General features: G+C 44.1%; 1 protein-coding gene and 1 pseudogene across 1 annotated transcript in view; one reads left to right on the forward strand and one right to left on the reverse strand.

The window, feature by feature from the left end:
* The window catches only part of GLB1 (galactosidase beta 1), a 114059-nt gene that overhangs the window by 37758 nt on the left and 51530 nt on the right, over positions 1–24771 (reverse strand). Inside the window, 1 exon segment of the mRNA XM_033212911.1 lies at positions 22040–22152. Coding sequence (XP_033068802.1) covers positions 22040–22152 — 113 coding nt within the window.
* Positions 10025–11120, forward strand: LOC117084317 (annotated as a pseudogene).

The raw sequence follows: 24771 nt of genomic DNA on the forward strand, positions 1-24771 counted from the left end.
ATGGCGGGCGCCTGTAGTCCCAGCTACTCGGGAGGCTGAGGCAGGAGAATGGCGTAAACCCGGGAGGCGGAGCTTGCAGTGAGCTGAGATCCGGCCACTGCAATCCAGCCTGGGCGACAGAGCGAGACTCCAGCTCAAAAAAAAAAAAAAAAGAAAACAAAATGTGACTAACTCAGCTGACAAGTGGATCAAAGAAGATTCTGCAAATAAGGTAAGTGAGGTGTGTCTTCATTTCCAGGTGAATAAAGGCAGAGGGTGTAGAGACCAGGAAGTATAAACAGCACTGTCTCATTGATGGAATTGTATATAGCTCCATCTTAAGGCCAGGGAGTCACATCTAAGAAGGGAGAATTGAAAGATGAGGCTGGAAAAGTATAGGGGCCAAGTCATGGAAGGTATCCCGACCACATCAGTGTTTTAGATACTACACTTGATCTAAGCCAAAAGACTGATAAGTGATCACATCAGTGTTTCAGAGAAATCATTCTGGAAGATGGACTAGAAAAGCCAACTCTACAGGAAATGAAGAGACCAGTAATACAAGAGAGCAGGTGGCACTTTAAAAGACTATTTAACAGTTGCTAAGTAATATTCCCTTTCTCGTCTGTAACCATCAGACATAAAACACTGGTTTTCACCAGCACTACATGTCAGGCCTCTGAGCCCAAGCCAAGCCATCACATCCCCTGTGACTTGCACATAACTAGAATCACAAAAGAAGTGAAAATGCCCTGCCCCGCCTTAACTGATGACATTCCACCACAAAAGAAGTGAAAACTTTGTGAAAGTTCTTTTCCTGGCACATCCTGGCTCAAAAAGCTCCCCCACTTAGCTTTTTGACCCCCACTCCTGCCCGCCAGAAAACAACCCCCCTTTGACTGTAATTTTCCTTTACCTACCCAAATCCTATAAAACGGCCCCACCTTTATCTCCCTTCGCTGACTCTCTTTTTGGACTCAGCCTGCCTGCACCCAGGTGATTAAAAAGCTTTATTGCTCACACAAAGTCTGTTTGGTGGTCTCTTCACATGGGCACGCATGTCATTTTGGTGCCGTGACTCGGATCGGGGGACCTCCCTTGGGAGATCAATCCCCTGTCCTCCTGCTCTTTGCTCCGTGAGAAAGATCCACCTACGACCTCTGGTCCTCAGACCAACCAGCCCAAGGAACATCTCACCAATTTTAAATCAGGTAAGCGGCCTCTCTTTTTACTCTCTTCTTCAACCTCTCTCACCTCTTTCTCCTTTCAATCTTGGTGCCACCCTCCAATCTCTCCCTTCTCTTAATTTCAATTCCTTTCATTTTCTGGTAGAGACAAAGGAGACACGCTTTATCCATGGACCCAAAACACTGGTGCTGATCACGGACTGGGGAAGGCAGCCTTCCCCTGGCGTTTAATCATTGCAGGGACGCCTCTCTGATTACTCACCCACGTTTCAGACGTGTCTGACCATGCTGCAGGGACGCCTGCCTTGGTCCTTCACCCTTAGTAGCAAGTCCCGCTTTTCTGGGGGAGGGGCAAGCACCCCAACCCCTTCTCTCCCTGTCTCTACCCCTTCTCTGCTTTTCTGGGGGAGGGACAAGTACCCCGACCCCTTCTCTCCCTGTCTCTATCCCTTCTCTGCTTTTCTGGGGAGGGACAAGTACCCCGACCCCTTCTCTCCCTGTCTCTACCCCTTCTCTGCTTTTCTGGGGGAGGGACAAGCACCCCGACCCCTTCTCTCCCTGTTTCTACCCCTTCTCTGCTTTTCTGGGGGAGGGGCAAGAACCTCAACCTCTTATTTTTGTGCCCAGACCTCTTATTTTTGCACCCCAACTTATTTTTGTGCCCCAATCCCTTATTTCTGCACCCGGCCCCTTTCCCGCTTTTCTGGAGGGCAAGAACCCCCAAACTCCTTCTCTCCATGTCTCTACTCTCTCTTTTCTCTGGGCTTGCCTCCTTCACTATGGGCAACCTTCCACCCTCCATTCCTCCTTCTTCTCCCTTAGCCTGTGTTCTCAAGAACTTAAAACCTCTTCAAGTCACACCAGACCTAAAACCTAAATGCCTTATTTTCTTCTACAATGCCGCCTGACCCCAGTGCAAACTCGACAGTAGTTCCAAATAGCCAGAAAACGGCACTTTCGATTTTTCCCTCCTACAAGATCTAAATAATTCTTGTCGTAAAATGGGCAAACGGTCTGAGGTGCCTGACGTCCAGGCATTCTTTTTTTTTTTTTTGTTGAGGCGGAGTCTCGCTCTGTTGCCGGGACTGGAGTGCAGTGGCCAGATCTCAGCTCACTGCAAGCTCCGCCTCCCGGGTTTATGCCATTCTCCTGCCTCAGCCTCCCGAGTAGCTGGGACTACAGGCGCCCGCCACCTCGCCCGGCTAGTTTTTGTGTTTTTAGTAGAGACAGGGTTTCACCGTGTTAGCCAGGATGGTCTCGATCTCCTGACCTCATGATCCGCCCGTCTCGGCCTCCCAAAGTGCTGGGATTACAGGCTTGAGCCACCGCGCCCGGCCGAGATGCTTTTCAACCCTAGACCCTGAAAGGTCAGAAGGCTGTCTTATTCTTTTTTTTTTTTTTTGAGACGGAGTCTGGCTCTGTCGCCCAGGCTGGAGTGCAGTGGCCGGATCTCAGCTCACTGCAAGCTCCGCCTCCCGGGTTTACGCCATTCTCCTGCCTCAGCCTCCCGAGTAGCTGGGACTACAGGCGCCCGCCACCTCGCCTGGCTAGCTTTTTGTATTTTTTAGTAGAGATGGGGTTTCACCGTGTTAGCTAGGATGGTCTCGATCTCCTGACCTCATGATCCGCCCGTCTCGGCCTCCCAAAGTGCTGGGATTACAGGCTTGAGCCACTGCGCCTGGCCAAGGCTGTCTTATTCTTAATATGCATTTTATTTTATTACTTAATCTGCTCCCGACATTAAATAAAGCTCCAAAAATTAAATTCCGGCCCTCAAACCTCACAACAGGACTTAATGAATGTCACCTTCAAGGTGTACAATAATAGAGTAAAGGCAGCCAAGTAGCAACTTATTTCTAAGTTGCAATTCCTTGCCTCCACTGTGAGACAAACCCCAGCCACATCTACAGTACAGAACTCCAAACACCTGAACCGCAGCTGCCAGGGGTTCCTCCAGAACCTCCTCACCCAGGAGCTTGCTACAAGTGCTGGAAATCTGGACACCGGGTCAAGGAATGTCCACAGCCCGGGATTCCTCCTAAGCCGTGTCCCATCTGTGTGGGACCCCACTGGAAATCGGACTGTTCAACTTGCCCAGCAGCCACTCCCAGAGCCCCCTGGAGCTCTGGCCCAAGGCTCTGTGACTGACTCCTTCCCACACCTTCTTGGCTTAGTGGCTGAAGACTGATGCTGTCCCATCACCTCGGAAGCCTCCTGGACCATCACAGACGCTTTGGGTAACTCTTACAGTGGAGGGTAAGTCCGTCCCCTTCTTAATCAATACGGAGGCTACCCACTCCACATTTCCTTCTTTTCAAAGGCCTGTTTCCCTTGCCTCCATAACTGTTGTGGGTATTGACGGCCAGGCTTCTAAACCTCTTAAAACTCCCCAACTCTGGCACCAATTTGGACAACATTCTTTTATGCACTCCTTTTTAGTTATCCCCACCTGCCCACCTCCCTTATTAGGTCAAGACATTTTAACTAAATTATCTTCTTCTCTGACTATTCCTGGGCTACAGCCATGCCTCATTTCTGCCTTTTTCCCCAGTTCAAAGCCTCCTTTGCATCCTCCCCTCGTATCCCCCCACCTTAACCCACAAGTATAAGATACCTCTACTCCCTCCTTGGCGACTGATCATGCACCACTTACCATCTCATAAAACCTAATCACCCTTACCCTGCTCAATGCCAATATCCCATCCCACAGCATCCTTTAAAAGGATTAAAGCCTGTTATCACTCGCCTGCTACAGCATGGCCTTTTAAAGCCTGTAAACTCCCGTTACAATTCCCCCATTTTACCTGTCCTAAAACCAGACAAGGCTTACAGTTTAGTTCAAGATCTGAGCCTTATCAATCAAATTGTTTTGCCTATCCACCCTGTGGTGCCCAACCCGTACACTCTTTCGTGCTCAATACCTTCCGCCACAACCCATTATTCTGTTCTGGATCTCAAACATACTTTCTTTAGTATTCCTTTACACCCTTCATCCTAGCCTCTCTTCGCTTTCACTTGGACTGACCCTGACACCCAACAGGCTCAGCAAATTACCTAGGCTCTACTGCTGCAAGGGTTCACAGAGAGCCCCATTACTTCAGTCAAGCCCAAACTTCTTCCTCATCTGTTACCTATCTTGGCATAATTCTCTTATAAAAACACACGTGCTCTCCCTGCTGATCATGTCCGACTAATCTCCCAAACCCCAATCCCTTCTACAAAACAACAACTCCTTTCCTTCCTAGGCATGGTTAGTGTGGTCAGAATTCTTACACAAGAGCCAGGACCGCGTCCTGTAGCCTTTCTGTCCAAACAACTTGACCTTACTGTTTTAGCCTAGCCCTCATGTCTGCATACAGCAGCTGCCACTGCTTTAATACTGTTCGAGGCCCTAAAAATCACAAACTATGCTCAACTCTCTACAGTTCTCATAACTTCCAAAATCTATTTTCTTCCCCCAACCATCGCTCAGGACAATGCTTATGCTGATAAGTTAACTAAAAAAGCAGCTAGTGTTCCAACTTCTATCAGTTTTTCTTCTTCACATTGGCCACTCCCACCTATTCCCCCGCTGAAACTTCCACCTATCAATCTCTGCACACAAGGCAAATGGTTCTTAGACCAATGGAAATATCTCCTTCCAGTCTCACAGGCCCATTCTATTCTGTCATCATTTCATAACCTCTTCCATGTAGGTTACAAGCCGCTAGCCCACCTCTTAGAACCTCTCATTTTCTTTCCATCATGGAAATCTGTCCTCAAGGAGATCACTTCTCAGTGTTCCATCTGCTATTCTACTACCCCTCAGGGATTGTTCAGGCCCCCTCCCTTTCCTACACATCAAGCTGGAGGTTTTGCCCCCGCCCAGGACAGGCAAATTGACTTTACTCACATGCCTCCAGTCAGGAAACTAAAATACTTCTTGGTCTAGGTAGACACTTTCACTGGATAAGTAGAGGACTTTCCCACAAGGTCTGAGAAGGCCACCGCGGTCATTTCTTCCCTTCTGTCAGACATAATTCCTCAGTTTGGCCTTCCCACCTCTATACAATCTGATAACGGACCAGCCTTTATTAGTCAAATCACCCAAGCAGTTTCTCAGGCTCTTGCTATTCAGTGAAACCTTTATATCCTTTACCGTCCTCAATCTTCAGGAAAGGTAAAATGGACTAATGGTCTTTTAAAAACACACCTCACCAAGCTCAGTCACCAACTTAGAAAGGACTAGACAATACTTTTACCACTTTCCTTTCTCAAAATTCAGGCCTGTCCTCGGAATGCTACAGGTTACAGCCCGTTTGAGCTCCTGTGTGGACACTCCTTTTTATTAAGCCCCAGTCTCATTCCAGACACCAGAACAACTTGAACTGCACCCCAAAAACTTAGAGCCTAAAAACTCACCAACCAAGTAAATAATTATGCTGAACCCCCTTAGGCTTTCTCTATTAGATGTCCTAGGACCTCCCAATTCTTAGTCCTTTAATACCTATTTTTTCTCTTTCTTTTATTCGTACCTTGTATCTTCTGTTTAGTTTCTCAATTCATCCAAAACCACATCCAGGCCATCACCAATCATTCTATGCGACAAATGCTCCTTCTAACATCCTCACAATATCGCCTCTTACCACAAGAGCTCCCTTCAGTTTAATCTCTCCCACTCTAGGTTCCCACGCTGCCCCTAATCCCGCTTGAAGCAGCCCTGAGAAACATTGCCCATTCTCTCCATAACACCCCCCAAAAATTTTTGCCGCCCCAACACTTCAACATTATTTTGTTTTATTTTTCTTATTAATATAAGAAGGCAGGAATGTCAGACCTCTGAGCCCAAGCCAAGCCATCGCATCCCCTGTGACTTGCACACAACTGAAGAATCATAAAAGAAGTGAAAAGGCCCTGCCCCGCCTTAACTGATGACATTCCACCACAAAAGAAGTGAAAATGGCTGGTCTTTGCCTTAAGTGATGACATTACCTTGTGAAAGTTCTTTTCCTGGCTCATCCTGGCTCAAAAAGCTCCCCCACTGAGCACCTTGTGACCCGCACTCCTGCCCGCCAGAGAACAACCCCCCTTTGACTGTAATTTTCGTTTACCTACCCAAATCCTATAAAACAGCCCCACCCTTATCTCCCTTTGCTGACTCTCTTTTCGGACTCAGCCCGCCTGCACCCAGGTGATTAGAAAGCTTTACTGCTCACACAAAGCCTGTTTGGTGGTCTCTTCACATGGATGCACATGTCACTATACATCAGCAAGAGACAGCTGTGTCTGCGTATCAAGCCAATGGCATTCCAGTCATGAACAGAGCAGGATGATCAATCAGCCAGTGTAGACAAATCCTGGATCAAATTTCAAACTTCATTAAGCTTTTGAAGTACAGAAAAATCACTGTGGCTCTTCTCCCATCCCCTCTTCACCACTAAGCTCAGTTACTACCTTTGGGAATCCCAGAATCCACTCCAATTATCAAGGTCCTCAACTACCACTTGATTAATTTTTACAGTGACCTGTTTCCAAAAAATCAGCGGAACTCTTACTTTGATGGAATCCTTATAAAGAACAGAAACAAAACTCTTAAAATGGGTCTTAAGTTGATTTGACAGCATACAAAAATAAACTCACCACTGCCCCTCTCAGGAATCGGTAGGGAAGAGGAGGTCGCTGCCCTATATTTTTATGGTTCATCCCCGAGGTCAAAGTGTTAACCATGTTTGGTTGAGTTTTACCCACACCAAAGCAAATACCTTTTAGAATGCAAATGTCATGAGCTTTGCCATGCCTTGAAGATTGTTATGAAGAGAGCTGCCTGGGGGCCTTCACCACTGAGCATAGGCTTATGCAACCTGCTGGGAGATTATCCCCAGGAGTCCATGTCAGTGAAATATATTGCCCATCACCATCTAATGTGCTCTTGAAATGGATTAAAGAGGAGACATATTCCACTTTTTGAGTCTTTGATGAAGGAAGGAGGCAGGTAGAGCTATATATAGGGGATATTTACCATCCAATTCCCTTACTTGATGCAAGCAAATATTTTGAAGATCCTTTAACAAATCAGCTAATGGAATATCTACAAAGTCTCATAAGAAAGAGCCCACTGGCTGGGTGCGGTGGCTCACACCTGTAATCCCAGCACTTTGGGAGGCCGAGGCGGGTGGATCACTTGAGGTCAGGAGTTTGAGACCAGCCTGGCCAACATGGTGAAACTCCATCTCTACTAAAAATACAAAAATTAGCCATGTGCATTGGTGTATGTTTCTAATCCCATCTACTTGGGAGACTGAGGCAAGAGAATCACTTGAACCAGGGAGGTGGAAGTTGTCTGGGTGACAGAGCAAGACTCTGTCTCAAAAACAAACAAAGAAACAAAAACAAAAACTAAATACATTTATCTCCACTAAATCTTGTAGTTAATTTCTCTTTCAAACCAGAAATGTCAAAAAGAGGGAAAATATGACATGTTAAGCTGCAATCTATCATAAGCTATTGAATTACGTTCATTTCTTTTTTTGTTTTGTTTTTGAGACGGAGTTTTGCTCGTCACCCAGGCTGGAGTGCAACGGCGTGATCTCGGCTCACTGAAACCTCCGCCTCCTGGGTTCAAGCGATTCTCCTGCCTCAGCCGACAGAGTAGCTGGGACTACAGGAGTGCGCCATGTCCGGCTAATTTTTTTATTTTTAGTAGAGACGGAGTTTCACCATGTTGGCCAGGCTGGTCTCAAACTCCTGACCTCAAGTGATCCACCCACCTCAGCCTCCCAAAGTGCTGGGATTACACGCATGAGCCACTGAGCCTGGCAATTTCTAAAGACTGTCTCCTTTGTGGGTTCTTTTACTCTGCCCAGTGGTTAAAGCTTTGGATTCCCTGGGTTTGTCTTTTGCTTGGCCCATCATCCTCCTCCATCAGTTCCCCATGTGCAGTCTCAACCTCTCCCCGGACTTCGGCTTCCATTTGCACTGATGGCCCCAGAATCTGCACCAGCCTTTCAGACTTCTCCCTGGAGTGTCTTACTATTAAGTGTTGGTGCTTATGGAGAAATCTCTCTACCTGGATGTTCCCGGAAACATTGAGCTGAACAAGCCCAGAATTGAGCTTGCTTCCCCTGTCCCTGCCAGGGCCTCCTCTGCAATCCTCTATCTCAGGTGCCGATCCCAGTACCCACCTAGTTATCTAACTAAGGTTGTAACCTGGACAAATCAACAATTCCTCATTCTTTCTCACATCTGTGTTCAGTCAATCACCAAAATCCTATCAATTTTACCTCCTGAACACTTTTCTTTCCTCATTTAAATGTTTTAATTTTCTTGTGGAGACAGAGTCTCACTATGTTGCCTAAGCTGGTCTTGATTTCCTGGCCTCTGGCAAACCTCCCACTTTGGCCTCCCAGAGTGCTGGGATTACAGGCAAGAGCCACTGTGCCCAGCCCTAAATGTTTTTCAAATTGATTGCTTCCTCTCCACTCCCTGATGACCCTGCCATCGTCTCATTCCTAGGCTACTGTCTCATTCCTAGGCTACCGTGGCAGCTGCATCCAGAAGTGCCCCAAGGGAGGAATCCCACCAGCATGTTCACACTGTCACATGTTTTTGTAAAACTTGCAAAAGTAAGATAATTTGACCATAACAAGCTAGCATCCTTGTCTCTTTCTGCTCCAGCTTCCCTGTGTCAAATGTCCTCTTCCTTTGGGAGGTTTTACAGTTGCTATAGGCATTTTGGGGACCCAACTAAAAAGCAGTTAAAGTAGGGATTTACTTTACATGGGTACAGTAGGATATATTGATACGATTCCTGGTTACTTTCATGAGTAGGTAAGTTATGATTAATGGATCATCCCTCCACTCAATGTGCTGACTCACTTAGCATCATAGTACAATATAATCATGCCTGAAGGCACCCAGCCCCGGAAGTACATGGGTTGTGGAGAAGCAAGGTTTGAAATGTATGGGGCCAGAACCTGTCTGTGAAAATTTCTTCCAAAAATTACAGCTCATATATGAACGAACTGGAGAGATAGTTCCCCAATTTTGATTACAATCTTAAACATTTATATAATATTATCAGTAACAAAATGTGAAGCTTTTTTGTTTTTCTATTTTTTTTTTTTTTTTTTTTTGAGACGGAGTCTTGCTCTGTCTCCCGGGCTGGAGTGCAGTGGCCGGATCTCAGCTCACTGCAAGCTCCGCCTCCCGGGTTTTACGCCATTCTCCTGCCTCAGCCTCCCGAGTAGCTGGGACTACAGGCGCCCGCCACCTCGCCCGGCTAGTTTTTTTGTATTTTTTAGTAGAGACGGGGTTTCACCATGTTAGCCAGGATGGTCTTGATCTCCTGACCTCGTGATCCACCCGTCTCGGCCTCCCAAAGTGCTGGGATTACAGGCTTGAGCCACCGCGCCCGGCCGCTTTTTTGTTTTTCTAAACGATCAATACTAAACAAATTTCAATCAGCCGGGCTAAAAAGAAAGATTTCTATTCTCTCTAGAGGCAAAGATTACAAACACTGTTGCCATCTGAAGAGGCAAACACTGTTGCTAAAAAATGGTGATAAGAGGCCAGGTGGGGTGGCTCACGCCTGTAATTCCAACACTTTGGGAGGCCAGGCAGGTGGATCACTTGAGGTCAAGAGTTCGAGACCAGCCTGGTCAACATGGTGAAACCCCGTCTCTACTAAAAATACAAAATTAGCTAGGTGTGGTGGCGCGCACCTGTAATCCCAGTTACTCGGGAGGCTGAGGCAGGAGAATCGCTTGAATCTGGGAGGCAGAGGGTGCAGTGAGCCAAGATTGTGCCACTGCACTCCAGCCTGGGTGAGACAGTGAGACTGTCTCAAAAAAAAAAGCTGGTAAGGAATGGGGAGGCACCACCAGGAGCTGCCACGTCCCCAGAGCAACCACGCTGCAATCATGGTGTCAGTAGTTAACACTGTGGATACCTCCCATAAGGACATGATTCATGATGCTCAGATGGACTACTAAGGCACCCGCCTGAGCAACCTGCTCATCAGAAAAATCCGTCAAAATCTTCAAAGTGCACAATGGAGGGCAGATCCTCATTGCCAACCTCAGAAGTCATGAGAGTCCTTGTGGCATGTGGCCTGGGCTCACCCCACATATGGCAATATCCTGGCATTGTGCTCCTATGATTGGAAAGTCATTATCTGGAAAGAGGAAAATGGCACCTGGGAGAAGACCCACGACCCCTCAGGATACGACTCCTCAGTGAACTCTGTGCTGGGACCCCCATGACTACTGCCTAATCCTGGCCTGTGGGAGTTCAGATGGGGCCATCTTCCTGCTGACTTATACAGGGCAAGGCCAATGGGAAGTGAAGAATATCAACAACGCTCACACCATTGGCTGCCATGCTGTCAGCTGGGCCCCTGCTGTTGTACCCGGAAGCCTCACAGACCAGCCGTCCAGGCAGAAACCCAATTATGTCAAGAAGTTTGCATCAGGTGGTGGTGCCAATCTCTTCAAGGATGGCCAGTGGAAAGAGGAGCAGAAGCTGGAAGCACACAGTGACTGGGTTTGAGATGTGGCCTGGGCCCTCTCCATCAGCCTGCCCACCAGCACCATGGCCAGCTGCTCCCGGGATGGTCGTGTGTTCATTTGGACCTGCGATGATGCCTTGGGAAATATATGGCCTCCCATATTGCTGCACAAGTTCAATGGTGTCATGTGGCATGTGGGCAGGTCCATCACGGCCAATATTTGGCCATCTCTGGTGGGGACAATAAGGTGACCCTGTGGAAGCAGTTGGCTGTGTATCAGTGATGTCAACAAGGGCCAGGGCTCTGTGTCAGCTTCCGTCATAGAGGGCCAGCAGAACAAGCAGTGACAAGATAGGCGGAGCCTCCCACCTGCCAGCTCCAGGACTGCCCCATCCTGGGCCAACTGACTGAGCAACTGTGAGGAGCTCCCAACTCCAACAAGATTCTTTTCCTAGGGGTAGTTACAAATGCAACCACAGATTGATCATCTAATCTGTCTAAACATGATCAGAGATGGTTTGTAATTTACTGTCCAGCTGAAAGCATTCATGTTATGAGGCAGAAACTACAAATGGTGTTCAAATCTATTATTTTAAAATATTTTAAGCCATTTTTATGTAACTTTGGGTTCAGGCATTATTTGGGAGGCTTTGTTTCCAAAGTCACTAAATAAAGACATATTGCTTATTAAAAAAAACAAAAGGTAAGGAATGAAGAACGGTAGAGGTTTCAAGCAGTTAATAAAACCAAATGATGTTTTTAAAAAAATGTTGTAGGCTGGGCACAATTGCCCATGCCTGTAATGCCAGGACTCTGGGAGGCCAAGGCAGGAGGATTGTTTGAGGTCAGGAGTTCGAGAGCAGCCCAGGCAACATAGGGAGACTCCGTTGCTACAAAAAAAATTTTAAAAAGTCAGGTGTGGTGGTGCACACCTGTAGCCCTAGCTGCTCAGGAGGCTGAGGCAGGAGGACCGCTTGAGTCCAGGGGTTTGAAGCTGCGGTGAGCTATGATTGCACCACCACCCTCCAGCCTGGACAACAGAACAAGACACTGTCTCAACAACAAAAAAAAAAAGTGATACTTGTGATTATTTTAATCATTTAATCTTTTTGTTATGGACTGAACATTTGTGTCCTCCCAAAACTCATATGTTAAAATTCTAACTCTTAAGGTGATGGTATTATGTGGTAGGGACTTTAAGATGGGATTAGTACCTTAAATGAGATCCCAGAGAGCTCTTTAGCCCCCTTTTTATAATTAAGGATACATTTAGAAGTCAGTGCTCTGCAGTGTGGAAGAGGACCCTCACCAGAACCTAACCATGCTGGCATTTGCACCCTCCAGAACCATGAGAAATAAGTACCACCCAGTCTGTGGTACTTTGTTATTGCAGCTCAAACTGACTAAGACACTTAGAATTTGTAATGATTTCTTGATTCATTCTAACTACACATTCCTTTTTGTTGTCTCATCCAATAGCCATTTTGAAATGCACAGCCGATTATATCATTTTCTTCTTTAAACTAATTCAAAGGCACCATTACCTATAATTCAAGCTCCTTAACTTGGTGTATTCGATAGCATTTATTTTCTTGGTGAAGTAGGAGACAGTGTCTCCTGTACATTAGGATAAAGTGTAAGGGTGATGGTTTATACTAGACAGTGAGAAGAAGGAATGACAAAGGGCATAAAGAGAACTGGAGATCATGAAAGATCCAAATCAGACTGGAAGTAAGATCCCTTCCTGGCCAGTCAATACTAAAGTTTAAAATTCTTCTGCCTGGCTCTGGTTCCAGAGTGGGACAGTGAGAATGGTCCCAGCAGTGGTTCATAGAGCAGGGCCTCTTAAACAGCCGCATACAGATGGATTGAGGGTTGATAGTGTAAGACTATCCACCATCGATCAGAAGAGCAAGGGAAGGTCAAGAAAAGTGTGTGGAGTTTCAGGGATAGGGGATGGCAGGAAGAAGTAGCTAGAAGTATGAGAGAATAAAAATGTGCTGTTATGATGAGGCCAAATGTAAAGTGATATTTTATGCAATAAAGCATATGTAAATAAGTGTTGTAAAACTTGATTTGATTTTTTCCACATTAGGAAAGTTCACTATTTCAGAAAGAAAATAATTCTAAAAATAAGCCTACCAGCAACTTCACTTCTAGGTATGTCCCTAGAGGAATGACAAGCAGAGACTTATTCATAATGATTCTTGTATTCTGATGTTCAGTGCAGCATTATTCAAATAGCCAAAAGATGGAACAACCAATATGGTCATCACCAGATGAACAAAATGAATAATTAAAAATACATCTATGCATACAGTGGAATATTAAGCCATAAAAAGGAATGAAATTCTGACACATTACAACATGAACCTTGAAAAGATTGTGCTAAGTGAATTAAGCCAGACACAAAAGGACCAATATTTTATGATGCCACTTATACGAAATATCTAGAATAGGCAAATTCACAGAGACAAAAAATAAACTAGGAGCTACTAGAAGCTGAGGAGAGGGTGAGGAGCTATTGCTTCATGGTTACAGAGTTTCTGTCCGGAAGGAAGAAAAAGTTTTGAAAATAGATAATGGTGTTGGCTGCATAACATTGTGAATATAACTAATGGCACTGAATTTACATTTAAATATGGTTAAAACAGCAAATTTTGTTTTAAATATATTTTACCAAAATTTAATTTTTTTTTTTTTTTTTTTTGTGAGACAGAGTCTTGCTCTGTTGCCCAGGCTGGAGTGCAGTGGTGTGATCTCAGGTCACTGCAACCTCTGATGCCCAGGTTCAAGTGCTTCTCCTGCCCCAGTCTCCTGAATTGCTGGGATTACAGGCATGCACCACCATGCCAGGCTAATTTTTGTATTTTTAGTGGAGACGGGATTTCACCATGTTGGTCAGGCTGGTCTTGAACTCCTGACCTTAGGTGATCTGCCTGCCTCAGCCTCCCAAAGTGCTGGGATTACAGGCATGAGCCACCACAACTGGCCTAAAAAATTAATAATATACCAAAAAACAATGAATGGTGTACTTCGAATGGGAGAAATGTATGTGAATTATACCTCAACAAATCTGTTGAGAAAATAAATAAACCTGAAGTGGATTGTGAAATGAAGCAATAGTCTATAAAAGAAATAAGTCCACAGGCGTTATAATCAAATCAAGTAAATCAGTAGTCCTGGCTGATAGAAGACACCCAAAGTAAACATGGAACAGTAACTCTTATCTAGAAAAAACTACAGTGCTCATGTCACACTCTCTGTAACAAGATACCCTTTGGGTCTGGATGCCACATAAAAACTAGTAGAATGGCCAAGTATTACTTCCTCCTTGATTTTCTCGGGAGCAATTGAGCAATAGTGATTACTGCAGCTACTAAAGGGAACTGTCCACAGAGGCTTTGAGCATAAGTAGGCATGACTTTCCAGAGGAATATTTAACTCTAGTTTGAAATTTTACAATGACATAAGTGAAGAAAAACAGTAATAAAAATAACTGCTATATATTCTTCTCTGAGAAGACGTGCTAACCATATTGCACAGACGTGGAAGGAGGGTACCTTGCCCACTGAGTACTGAAGTCAACACTCAAGTTTTGTTCTGTCCCTCTCCAAAGCTTCTCCAATCTGTGACTCTACCTCTCACACAATACTGGGTGACTCCTCAAAAAAAAAAAAAAAAAAAAGGCCAGACTGGTGAGAGAGGTAACAAATTACACATCTGCCGTATCTTTAAAACTTGCTTAAACGTGATTTCAGTCTATCTGGAGAAACTCTGGAGTGAGAGGGATGCTTAAAGAAAAAAATTCTAATTGATCTCTTCTGGGAACCCCTCCAACATAGGACCATGGTAGATTTACTGCTCACCTCTAGCATTTAACACAGCATCTGCAAGACTGGTGCTGAATGTTTGCATAATGATTAAGTGGATGATCCACAGATCTCAGAAAAATAATTTGTGAAAGGTTTTCCCTGTGCTCTGAAGGTTAACACCTTTGTGGATAGCAAATTCTGGAGAATCTCTTAGGGAGTAAATAAATCTCTGAAACTAGGTTTTTGTTGACAAATCTTCCTGTGGAAAACACCTGGAACAATTGTACAAGATGTTTTAAAATATCTGTTTGAAGGCATCAGAAAGCTACCAAAGCAGAAAGGAATTAAGTGGTTACAATTCCAAAAAAATGGAAAATGCCATGATGCAAGTCTGATATTTGTTACTAGTTTTCCTATCAAGGTATCTGCCAATTTACAAAGGCCAACTGAGAGGCTAGAAGCCGAACACAACTTCTGAGAGTCTTCTAGGGCTGAGAAGATAAAAATGGGACTTCAGAGATCAGAATGGAGAAGGAACCCTGGTAAAGACTTCAAGCTCTCAGTTGAGACCCCAAGAAAGTGAACCAGAAGCAGACCAACCCTCAAGAAGACAGAAGCCCACTTTCAAATTAGCTTAACTCCCGATTGCATGAAGATGATCTCTCTCTACTCTAACTGCCTGGTAGAAGTAAAAGTAAATCTCTTTTGGAAGAAAAAACATATATAACCCAAATTATCTCTTTCTTTTTTGTTTTATTGACTTCTGGATGAGAAAATACCCAACATATAGGAGACAACACTATCTGATCAAAAATGAATAGAAAAAAAGCCAGGGCCGGGCACGGTGGCTCACGCCTCTAAGCCCAGCACTTTGGGAGGCCGAAGTGGGCAGATCATGAGGTCAGGAGTTTGAGACCAGTCTGACCAACATGGTGAAACCCCATCTCTACTAAAAAAATATACAAAAATTAGCCAGGCATGGTGGTGCATGCCTGTTATCCCAGCTACTCAGGAGGCCGAGGCAGGAGAATCACTTAAATTCGGGAGGCAGAGGTTGCAGTGAGCTGAGATTGTGCCACTGCACTCCAGCCTGGGCAACAGAGCAAGACTCTGTCTCAAAAAAACAAAACAAAAAAAACCATTGAAACAGACCCATAAGACTTCATGGTATTGTATTGTAATAATCTGAAAATAGCTTAAAATCATGCCGATAAACATACAACAAAGCAAGATAAGGAATTTCAGCAGAGAACTGGAAACAATCTTTAAAATCTAATGGAAACTCTAGAACTGAAAAATGCAATCACTGAAATTGAGTCTGTCATATGGGTTTCACTCAGTTGAAAAGAGGATTAATACATTAGAAGATAGGTCAGAATAAAATCTAAACTAAAATATGCTGGGGGGAAAGGATAGAAACAATGGAAGCGCTTAAGAGGTACACAGAACACAGGAAAAAACGTCTAACACACATATCACTGGTGTTCTGAAAGGCAAGGTGGGAGAATGAAGTAAACATAACATTGGATAAGATAATAGCCAAGAATGTTCTAAAATCCACAAAAGAAGTAATGCCATAGATTTAGGAAGTTCAAACACCCTCAAACAAGATGTATATAAAGAAAACTATGCATAGGCATACCATAGGAAAATTCCTAAAAATCAAAGATGAAAAGGAAATCTTAAAAGCACTAGAGAAAAAAAGACCTATACCGTCAAATGAAAAAAAGTGACAGGTGATTTTTCAAAAGAAATGATGGAGGTCATACATACAAATAAGGAATGGCATCTTGAAAATGCTGATTTTTAAAACTGTATAAACTGATAGAAATAAAAAATAGCCCTAGGAGTAGCTTAGACATAACATCTATCTAAGCCATTCCTAGATCCTTTATCCTAGGAAACTGTAATATAATAAATATTTGTTATGTTGAGTTACTAGGTTTAGGGGTTGTTACACGGCAATACATAAGGAGAAAACAAATCTCCTTCAAAAATTCATATTCACAATCGGCCCTCAGATATATTTGTAGCTAAAATTCACACTGCTTCTGTAGTACAAAAAATTCCTCAATTTAAGATTTTAATTTAAGGTGTAATGTTCCCTGGTATCTGCCAGAAGCAAATGCTAATTCTCTCTGGAAGAATCCATGTTCACCCCAAATCTCAAATAATTCCTAAAGATAAAAGTTCCAGCCGGGCATGGTGGCTCACGCCTGTAATCCCAGCACTTTGGGAGGCCGGGACGGGCAGATCACGAGGTCAGGAGATCGAGACCATCCTGGTTAACACAGTGAAACCCCGTCTCTACTAAAAATATAAGAAATTAGCCAGGTGCAGTGGTGGGCACCTGTAGTCCCAGGTACACGGGGGGCTGAGGCAGGAGAATGGCGTGAACCCGGGAGGCGGAGCTTGGAGTGAGTCGAGGTTGCGCCACTGCACTCCAGCCTGGGCGACAGAGCGAGACTCTGTCTCAAAAAAAAAAAAAAAAAAAAAAAGATAAAAGTTCCACGAGTGAGCCCAGGAGTTCAATACCAGCTTAGGCAACATAGTGAGACCTTCGCTCTACAATAAATAAATAAATAAATAATAAAGAAATAAGCTAGGCTTGGTGGCACATGCCTGTAGTTCCAGATCCTCAGGAGGCTGTGGCAGGAGAATCACTTGAGCCAGGGAGGTTGAGGTTGCAGTGAGCCTTGATTGCACCACTGCACTCCAGCCTGGGCGACAGAGTGAAACCCTGTCTCTAAGAAGAAGAAGAAGAACAACAACAACAACAACTACAAAAAGTTCCAAGAAATTAAGCTCAGTCAAAATCACAATACACACACAGAAACAAGGCATCATAAGCAAAAGCTCACAGAAACAACAAAAAGCGGAATGAGACCCAGAAAGACTCTACATACTGAAATGATCAAATAGAGATATATAACAGAAGTATCTCTAGAATGTTTAAAGAAATAAAAGAAGAACATGTATACATAAGGAAAAAGCAAGAGAATTTAAAAATGGCTGAGTAAAATTCGAACTGCCAATGTGAACTTATAGAATGAAAAATATAATTTAATAACTCAATGGAAAGGTTTTAATCTCAGAATTTATAGCTGCTAAAAAGAAAACAACAATTGAAGAACATATTTGAAGATAATCAGAATGCCGTACAGAGAAAAAGAGATTACAAGCCGTGGAGGCTAGAATCAGAAGGTCTAACAAATTATCTAATAGAAACAAATATTTGAAGACATAATGGTATAAACTTTTTAGGACTAGTGAAAAAAGATACCAAGCCACAAGTTCCAAAACTACCAAGTGGGATAAATAAAAAGAAAGTTACACTTAGATTCATCACAGAGAAACTATACAGCATCAAATATAAAGAGAAAATCTCAGAAGCTGTCCAAGAGGAAAGACAGATTATCTTCAGAAGAGTGACAGAGTACAGCAAACTGACTTCTCACCAGCAACAATAGAGGCCCGAAGTCAGTATGCTGAGAGAAAACTGTCAGTCTAGAAAAACTACATTTTGAGGCCAGACATGGTGGCTCACACCTGTAATCCCAGCACTTCGGGAGGCTGAGGCAGGTGGATCATCTGAGGTCAGAAGTTCAAGACCAGCCTCGCCAACATGGTGAAACTCCATCTCTACTTTATATTTTATACTAAAAATATAAAAATTAGCCAGGTGTGATGATGCACACCTGTAATCCCAGTTACTTGGGAGGCTGAGGCATGAGAATCACTTGAAGCTGGGAGGCAGAGGAGGGCAGTGAGCCAAGATCTCACCACTGCACTCAGTCTGGGCGACAGAGTGAGACCCTGCCTTACAAAAAAAAAAAAAAAAAAAAGAAGAAGAAGAAGAAAAGAAAAACTGCATTTTGAAAATGAAGGTGAAAAACAATTTTCAGACAAAGAAGAATTAATATAATTTGCTCACTAAATGAAATTCTAAAGAATATACTTCAGGCAGAAGAAGGGTGACCTCAGATGGAAAGATTGAGCTGCAAGAAGGAACAAAAGATAAAGAAAGTGTGGTCCTGGGACAAAGGTACCAGACCTTTTTCTCAAACTGTGCATTCATATATCCACTGCCCACTCTACAGCTCCACTAGGACATATACTAGACAAGTCTAACTTTGCACAGCCAAAACTGAACTCCTGATCTTCCCCCACATAAACGGTAACTCCGTCCTTCGAGTTGCCATTTAAAACACTTCAGAGTCACCTGTCTCTTTCTTTCATATTCCCCATCTGAAAATTATATTAGCACTAGTTTCATAATATATTCTGAAACTGCCTAGTTCCTACGACCTTCACAAGCCACAGTCACCTCTCACTGAGATGGCTGCAAAAGCCTTCTAACTGGTCTTCCTACTCTACCTTTGCCACACCTCCCAGGGTCTAGTCTCAAAACACAGCTGCATTCTGCTTTAATGGAATGCTTTAACAACGGTTCTGCTCAACTCCTCAATGAATTCCCATTTCATTCAGAGTAAAAGCCAAAGTCTTATGATGGCTTGCAATGCCCCATGTGATCAGTTCCCCATCTATCTCCTTGACCTCATTTCCTACTTCTTACCTCTTCATTTACTGGGTTCCAGCCACACTGGCCTCCTTTCTAGACTTTAAAAATGCCATATACCTTCCCAAGTTCTCACTGGTTGAATTCTGCCTGGAATGCTCTTGTCCTGGTGGAGATATTCCACATGGCCCTCTCACCACCTTAAAGTTGTTGTTCGAGCTCCACCTTCTCAGGAAAGCCTACATACACCAAGAAGCTAAAACTGCACCTGGAGCATGGAGAGTACTTGATAAATACTTGTTAATCATTTGCAAATAAATGGACTATGTGGGTCAAGTGAAATACTATCTGAAGCCATTACAGTAATGCTCCATGGGTTTCATTTTTTAAGGAGGGAACTAAAATACATGAACACTAAACCCAGAGAATTAAAATATCCGACAATAATAACATACAAATCAAGAGGGGTGTAATTGGAGTTACAGTAAGTTAAAGAGGGATGCAATAGGGAGAAAGTAAAGACATTGATTAATTTTAAACTATTACAAGACAGCTAGACACAGGAGTGTATATTGTAGGAACTTGCTGCCTAAAAACAAGCAAAACGAATAGAGGTGAGGCCTCTGGCGATAGAGGTGAGGCCAGCTGTGAGCTCAGGGATGGGTATGTGTGTTAATGACTAGAGAGGGGCATGAAAGGGGCCTCTGGGGAAATGTATGTTGGTTACAGGGCTGTGCTCCCTTTGTCTAAATTCACTGAGCTGTGTACCTATGAGTTGTTTTTTTCTGGGGGTATGTATGTCACACTTAAATGGCAACCACTAAAAAAAATTAGAATGCAGTGAATAACTTCCGAAGTAGAAGAGAGGGGAAAGAAATAAGAGGAAAAAAACCCAAACAAACAAAACAAAAAACCTCAATCTAAAAGAAAGCAATAAAGGGAAAGAAAAAGCCAAAAAGGTAAACAAACAGAAATTATAAAATAATTGAAATTAATCTATGTATATCAAGTACAATGAATGAGAATGCATAAATATACCAGTTAAAGGACAAGACATTTCAAACTGATATTTTAAAAATTCAATTATATCCTATTTATAAGAGACACATGTAAAGAGAACAAAGGATATAAAAAGATTGAAATTAAAGCATTGGGAAAGATATTTCAGAAAAATACCAAGCAAAAGTATGCAGGTAAACGGTGTTAATGAATAACAGACAAACAAACAAACAAACAAAAAGGTTCCAGGCAAAAAGCCTTATTAGAAATAGGGGGTTGGCCGAGACGGGCGGATCACGAGGTCAGGAGATCGAGACCATCCTGGCTAACACGGTGAAACCCCGTCTCTACTAAAAAATACAAAAAACTAGCCGGGCGAGGTGGCGGGCGCCTGTAGTCCCAGCTACTGGGGAGGCTGAGGCAGGAAAATGGCGTAAACCCGGCAGGCGGAGCTTGCAGTGAGCTGAGATCCGGCCACTGCACTCCAGCCAGGGCGACAGAGCGAGACTCCGTCTCAAAAAAAAAGAAAAAAAGAAATAGGGGGTTATATAATCCCTTTACTATTAAGTACGGAAGGATTTAATTCTCAATTTGCCCACCTAATAACATAACCTCAGAACTGGCAGAGCTACAAGGGGAAATACATGAGGACAACTCTCAATAAATAGTAGACTGATCTGACAAAAAGATATCAATGGCACCATTAATAAACTTAATCTGATGAACGTGTATGTAGAATACAGTCAACAACTGTAAAATATACTTTCTTTTTATGCACACATTGACCATTAATATTGGTGTATGTCAGGCTCTAGGACTAGGCTCAATAGCTTTCAAGGGATTGGTATCACACAGATTATATTCTCTAACCAGAATGCAAAGAGGCTAGAAATAAAAAAAAACAGAAAAGTACTTATTTCTAGTAATTTAAAAAACATACTTCTGCACATATCAAGGGTAAAGAGAAATCAAAATAGACATGTTTAGAAGCAAACAGTAAGAAATAGATTGCACATCAAAACTTATGAGATAAAGCCATAGCAGTACTTGAAGGAAATTTATAACCTTAAATATTTATATTAGAAAAGAAGCAAGGCTGCATTAAAAAGCTAAGCTTCAAATAAAGGAAGAAAATAATAAAGATAGGAACCAAAAGCTTCAAAACAGAACAAACATATGAGAGAGCTTGGGAGACATTACTATAAATTCTGTGGAGGTTAAACCCATAATAAAGGAACAGCATAAGCCAACATTTTAACAATACATCTGAAAATGCAGATGAAATGGACAAATTATAAGTGTGGTAAGTCTAGATGATATTGTTTACCTTAAAAAATTTGTAATACTCATTTGAACACATGCTTAAAATTAAGACGACACCATACTTAAACAAAAAAAAAACCCCATACCATTTATAGGCAGAAAACCTTTGTTTTTTAACTTCAAAACTCAGGTGACTGAGCAGAAAAACTGTGGGTTTTTTCTTTTAACCCACAGCAGAGACAGGAAACCCCACCTAGGTGCATTAGGTGCCTCAAAATGTTACAACGCTAGCAGGACTAAGCAGTTCAGGTGCAGTCCAGAAGGAAACAGCAATCACTTGCTCCAAATAGAAAAATGAAGCTTCACTGACAGCTGACATCTGCACCATGCTTCACAGTGTCTGAAGATTTGTTTTCCTATGTACATCAGCTATTTAAGTAGACACATATTTTCTTACATGTAAGATAAATAATAGTTAACAGCTACCACTTATTAGACATGTATGTGTCAGGAACTGTCCTGGATGGCTTACACACGTTCTTTTCAATCTTTACAACACAACCAGATGCTGTAATCCCAGTTGTACAAATTAATAATCAGTAGACTGATTTGCTCATAGACTCATTCTTAATCACGTGGGTAGAAGATGCAAACCCAAGTCTAGCTGATGCCTCCCTTCATCCATCCTTTTAAACAGGAGGGCTCCAGGCAGGAAGTTGTCCACAGAGCCACAGTGAATTCAAGAAAGGCTCTGTCCAAGATCAGCCCACCACAGCTCATACAAAGCACCCACCTTCTGGATAACGTCTCGCAGAGCAAAATACTTCTCAGTGAGGTCCCCGGCCTCACTCAGTGGGGCGTCATAGTCGTAGCTGGTGGGCTGTGCTGCGTAGGGTGAGTTGGCCCCTAGAAGACAAAAATGTGCCACTAGTTATTACTGATGGCCCAGCTCTGGGACAAGTTCTTTGGGATCCATGAGCTCAGCACTGTGGAGAGAGAAAACTAGAAGACACGTTAAAACCAGTTGTTGGGAGACACAGATGTGGCCCTCAGGATGCAAGGTTTAGAGGAAGGAGTTTCTTTCTAAAGGCAGCACTTACCAGGCACCTTCAAGTTTACGCTTTCCATCCACTCTCTACAGAAGCCCACGGCTGTGATTCTCACAGGCATCACTCCCACTGGACAAGCAGGGAATCTGAAGCTCCCCACAAAAATCTGCTAACGCCTCACAACCAGTCATGGCAGGGCTCATGATGTGACCCCCATCTCCGACTGTTCATCCTGTCATCTCTGAACTTTTTCATGTCCTCAAGCTGTGGCTGAGAAAAGCTCAGTGGTGAAGATATAGATGACTAGGCCATGGGTCAGCAGAAAACCGAGGGCTTATTAAACCAAACAGAGGGAGATGACGGCAGACCCACATCAGCCACAGAGGTTCAAACGTAATCCGAGGGCCTCTGTTGCATCGAAGACTGTCGATGGGGCTGTGCTGCACCTCCTGGATCCCCCTTTAGAACCAGGGCACTTGCTCATTCTCCCAGCAGCTAGGGTTGCTGTCTGCTGACATTTCTCAGATGTGTCCGTCTCTGGGTGCTGGCCTCTGCTGAGCTGCCTCACCCAAGGTTACAACCCTTAGGGATAGCCCACACCCAACAACTGACCAATGTGCCTCCAACAGCCATCCCAGCTGCAGAGCTCCCTCTAAGATTCGTTGAGGCCACCTGTGAAGCTGCGTCATAGCCCCACTTCTCCCTCTTTATCTTACAGGCATTATCCCAGGGAGCACATTCAATAAGCTTCCCGCCAGGTAATCGCGGAGTCTGTTTCCCTGGGAACCTGACCTACAACAAAGGCCAAAGGATAGTGCCAATACTGAGCACACAAAAGGACTAGAAAAACGAATACTCCTGCAATTACTGTGCAAGAGGCGGGATCTAGACCAGAGGATCCCAACCTTGTCAGGGATGATGTTCACAGGTATGAGGTTGTCTGCAATATTGGGCGGTACTTCAAAAACTTACCGTGCTTAAGTGTCACACGGAGAGCCTGTTAAAACAGATTCCTAAGCCCCATCCCAGAGATTCTGATTCAGCAGGTCCGGAGTGGGGCCTGGGACTGCACTTCTAACAGGCGTCCAGGTGATGCTGATACTGTCATCCACAGACCAGCAAGGCTTTGTGCCTTCCTCCTCTACTTCAGACAGCATATTGCAATGCACGTGTGTGAGAGTGAAGTTATTTTAGGAAGAGTCTTTTGTCCAACCTAATTTGTACATCAGTGAGGCACAAAACATGATAGCTTACCTAGGCTTAGTAATAAATTCCTTGGATGCGGCTCACCAATGATGGAGCCACCTTGGGTGACCTACTGATGGTGGAGATGACAGATGAGCAAGGCTGAGGATCAGATCAAGCAGGTCAGCTCCAAAGACCTTTTCATTAGTTCTCTGCACAGAATCTAAACTTTGAAAGATCTGGACCACTCAACCAACTGAATTGATCTAGTCATACCATTTCCCCCATTTCTTATTAATCAGAGACAACTCACAGTCAACAGGTCTGCCCGCCTTAAGGGATGCATAGGTTAAAACACATCCCTTCCTGTGAGACCCAAAGAAAAAAAAAAAACCCACATCCGTTGCTGCAAGGAACTCACCTTATTTGTGGCCCCTGTCTGCTTCTAATGTGGTAGTCACCCATGCTGCGCTGTGTTTCTCACTTGTATGTCTCTCTCGACACTACACTGCTTGCACCGGAGGGGGAGAGACTGCCTCACTTGCCCTTGAGTCCTCAGCCAGAGCCCGGCATGGAGGGGGTTGCCAGGTTGAGTTGGGAAAGTATGACCTCCAGAAGCACATTTTACAGGCCGAGGGAGGCCCAGGCTGGGAAGCTGTCCGGTGGGTTTAAGAATGGACTGGAAGACTAAGTCTTTGTTCTAGTTCTACTGGCAGAATCTTACTTTGGGTGTGTTTAGACCACCACAGGGCAGCATTGCAGAGAAATGGTGCAGATTCAAGCCTCCTCTGGCCACCTAAGAGGGTGTGAGGTGTGAAGGCGAAAGAAATGGTGAGACTTTGCATTCACCGACATTCCACATTGTGTGAGAAGTACAGGAGCGCCTGGACCCTGTAGGCAGCCATCACACAGCTCTGGACACACACAGGCATGGAGGAAGGAGACACACACCTGCACAGGCAGGTGCATGTTCCTGTGGGTGGGATGGGCAGTGAGCTCCCCACTCCCCATGGTTTTCTCTCCCTGCTCTCCTCTGGGACGCCGGCCTGAAGAACAGCTGCTAAGTACAGACTGGCCTTCTCTCACTTCCTCAAAGAGACAGGGCAAAAAGGCAGCTTCAGAGAGGCTTGGCAGAACACAGCGGGGCGGGTGTGGGGGTTGGCTCAGGGGCTCCAGGGTGCAAAGGGTGATCCAAAGGGCAGTGACTCTGGCTCACCACTACCTGAATTCCAGTCCAAGCTCCACCCCTTGCCAGCTGAACAGAAAACGTGTGGACTTTTTTTTGCATTCA

This window comes from Trachypithecus francoisi, unplaced genomic scaffold (assembly GCF_009764315.1).
Source record: "Trachypithecus francoisi isolate TF-2019V2 unplaced genomic scaffold, Tfra_2.0 Lachesis_group0, whole genome shotgun sequence".
In the NCBI taxonomy this organism is placed as follows: Eukaryota; Metazoa; Chordata; class Mammalia; order Primates; family Cercopithecidae; genus Trachypithecus; species Trachypithecus francoisi.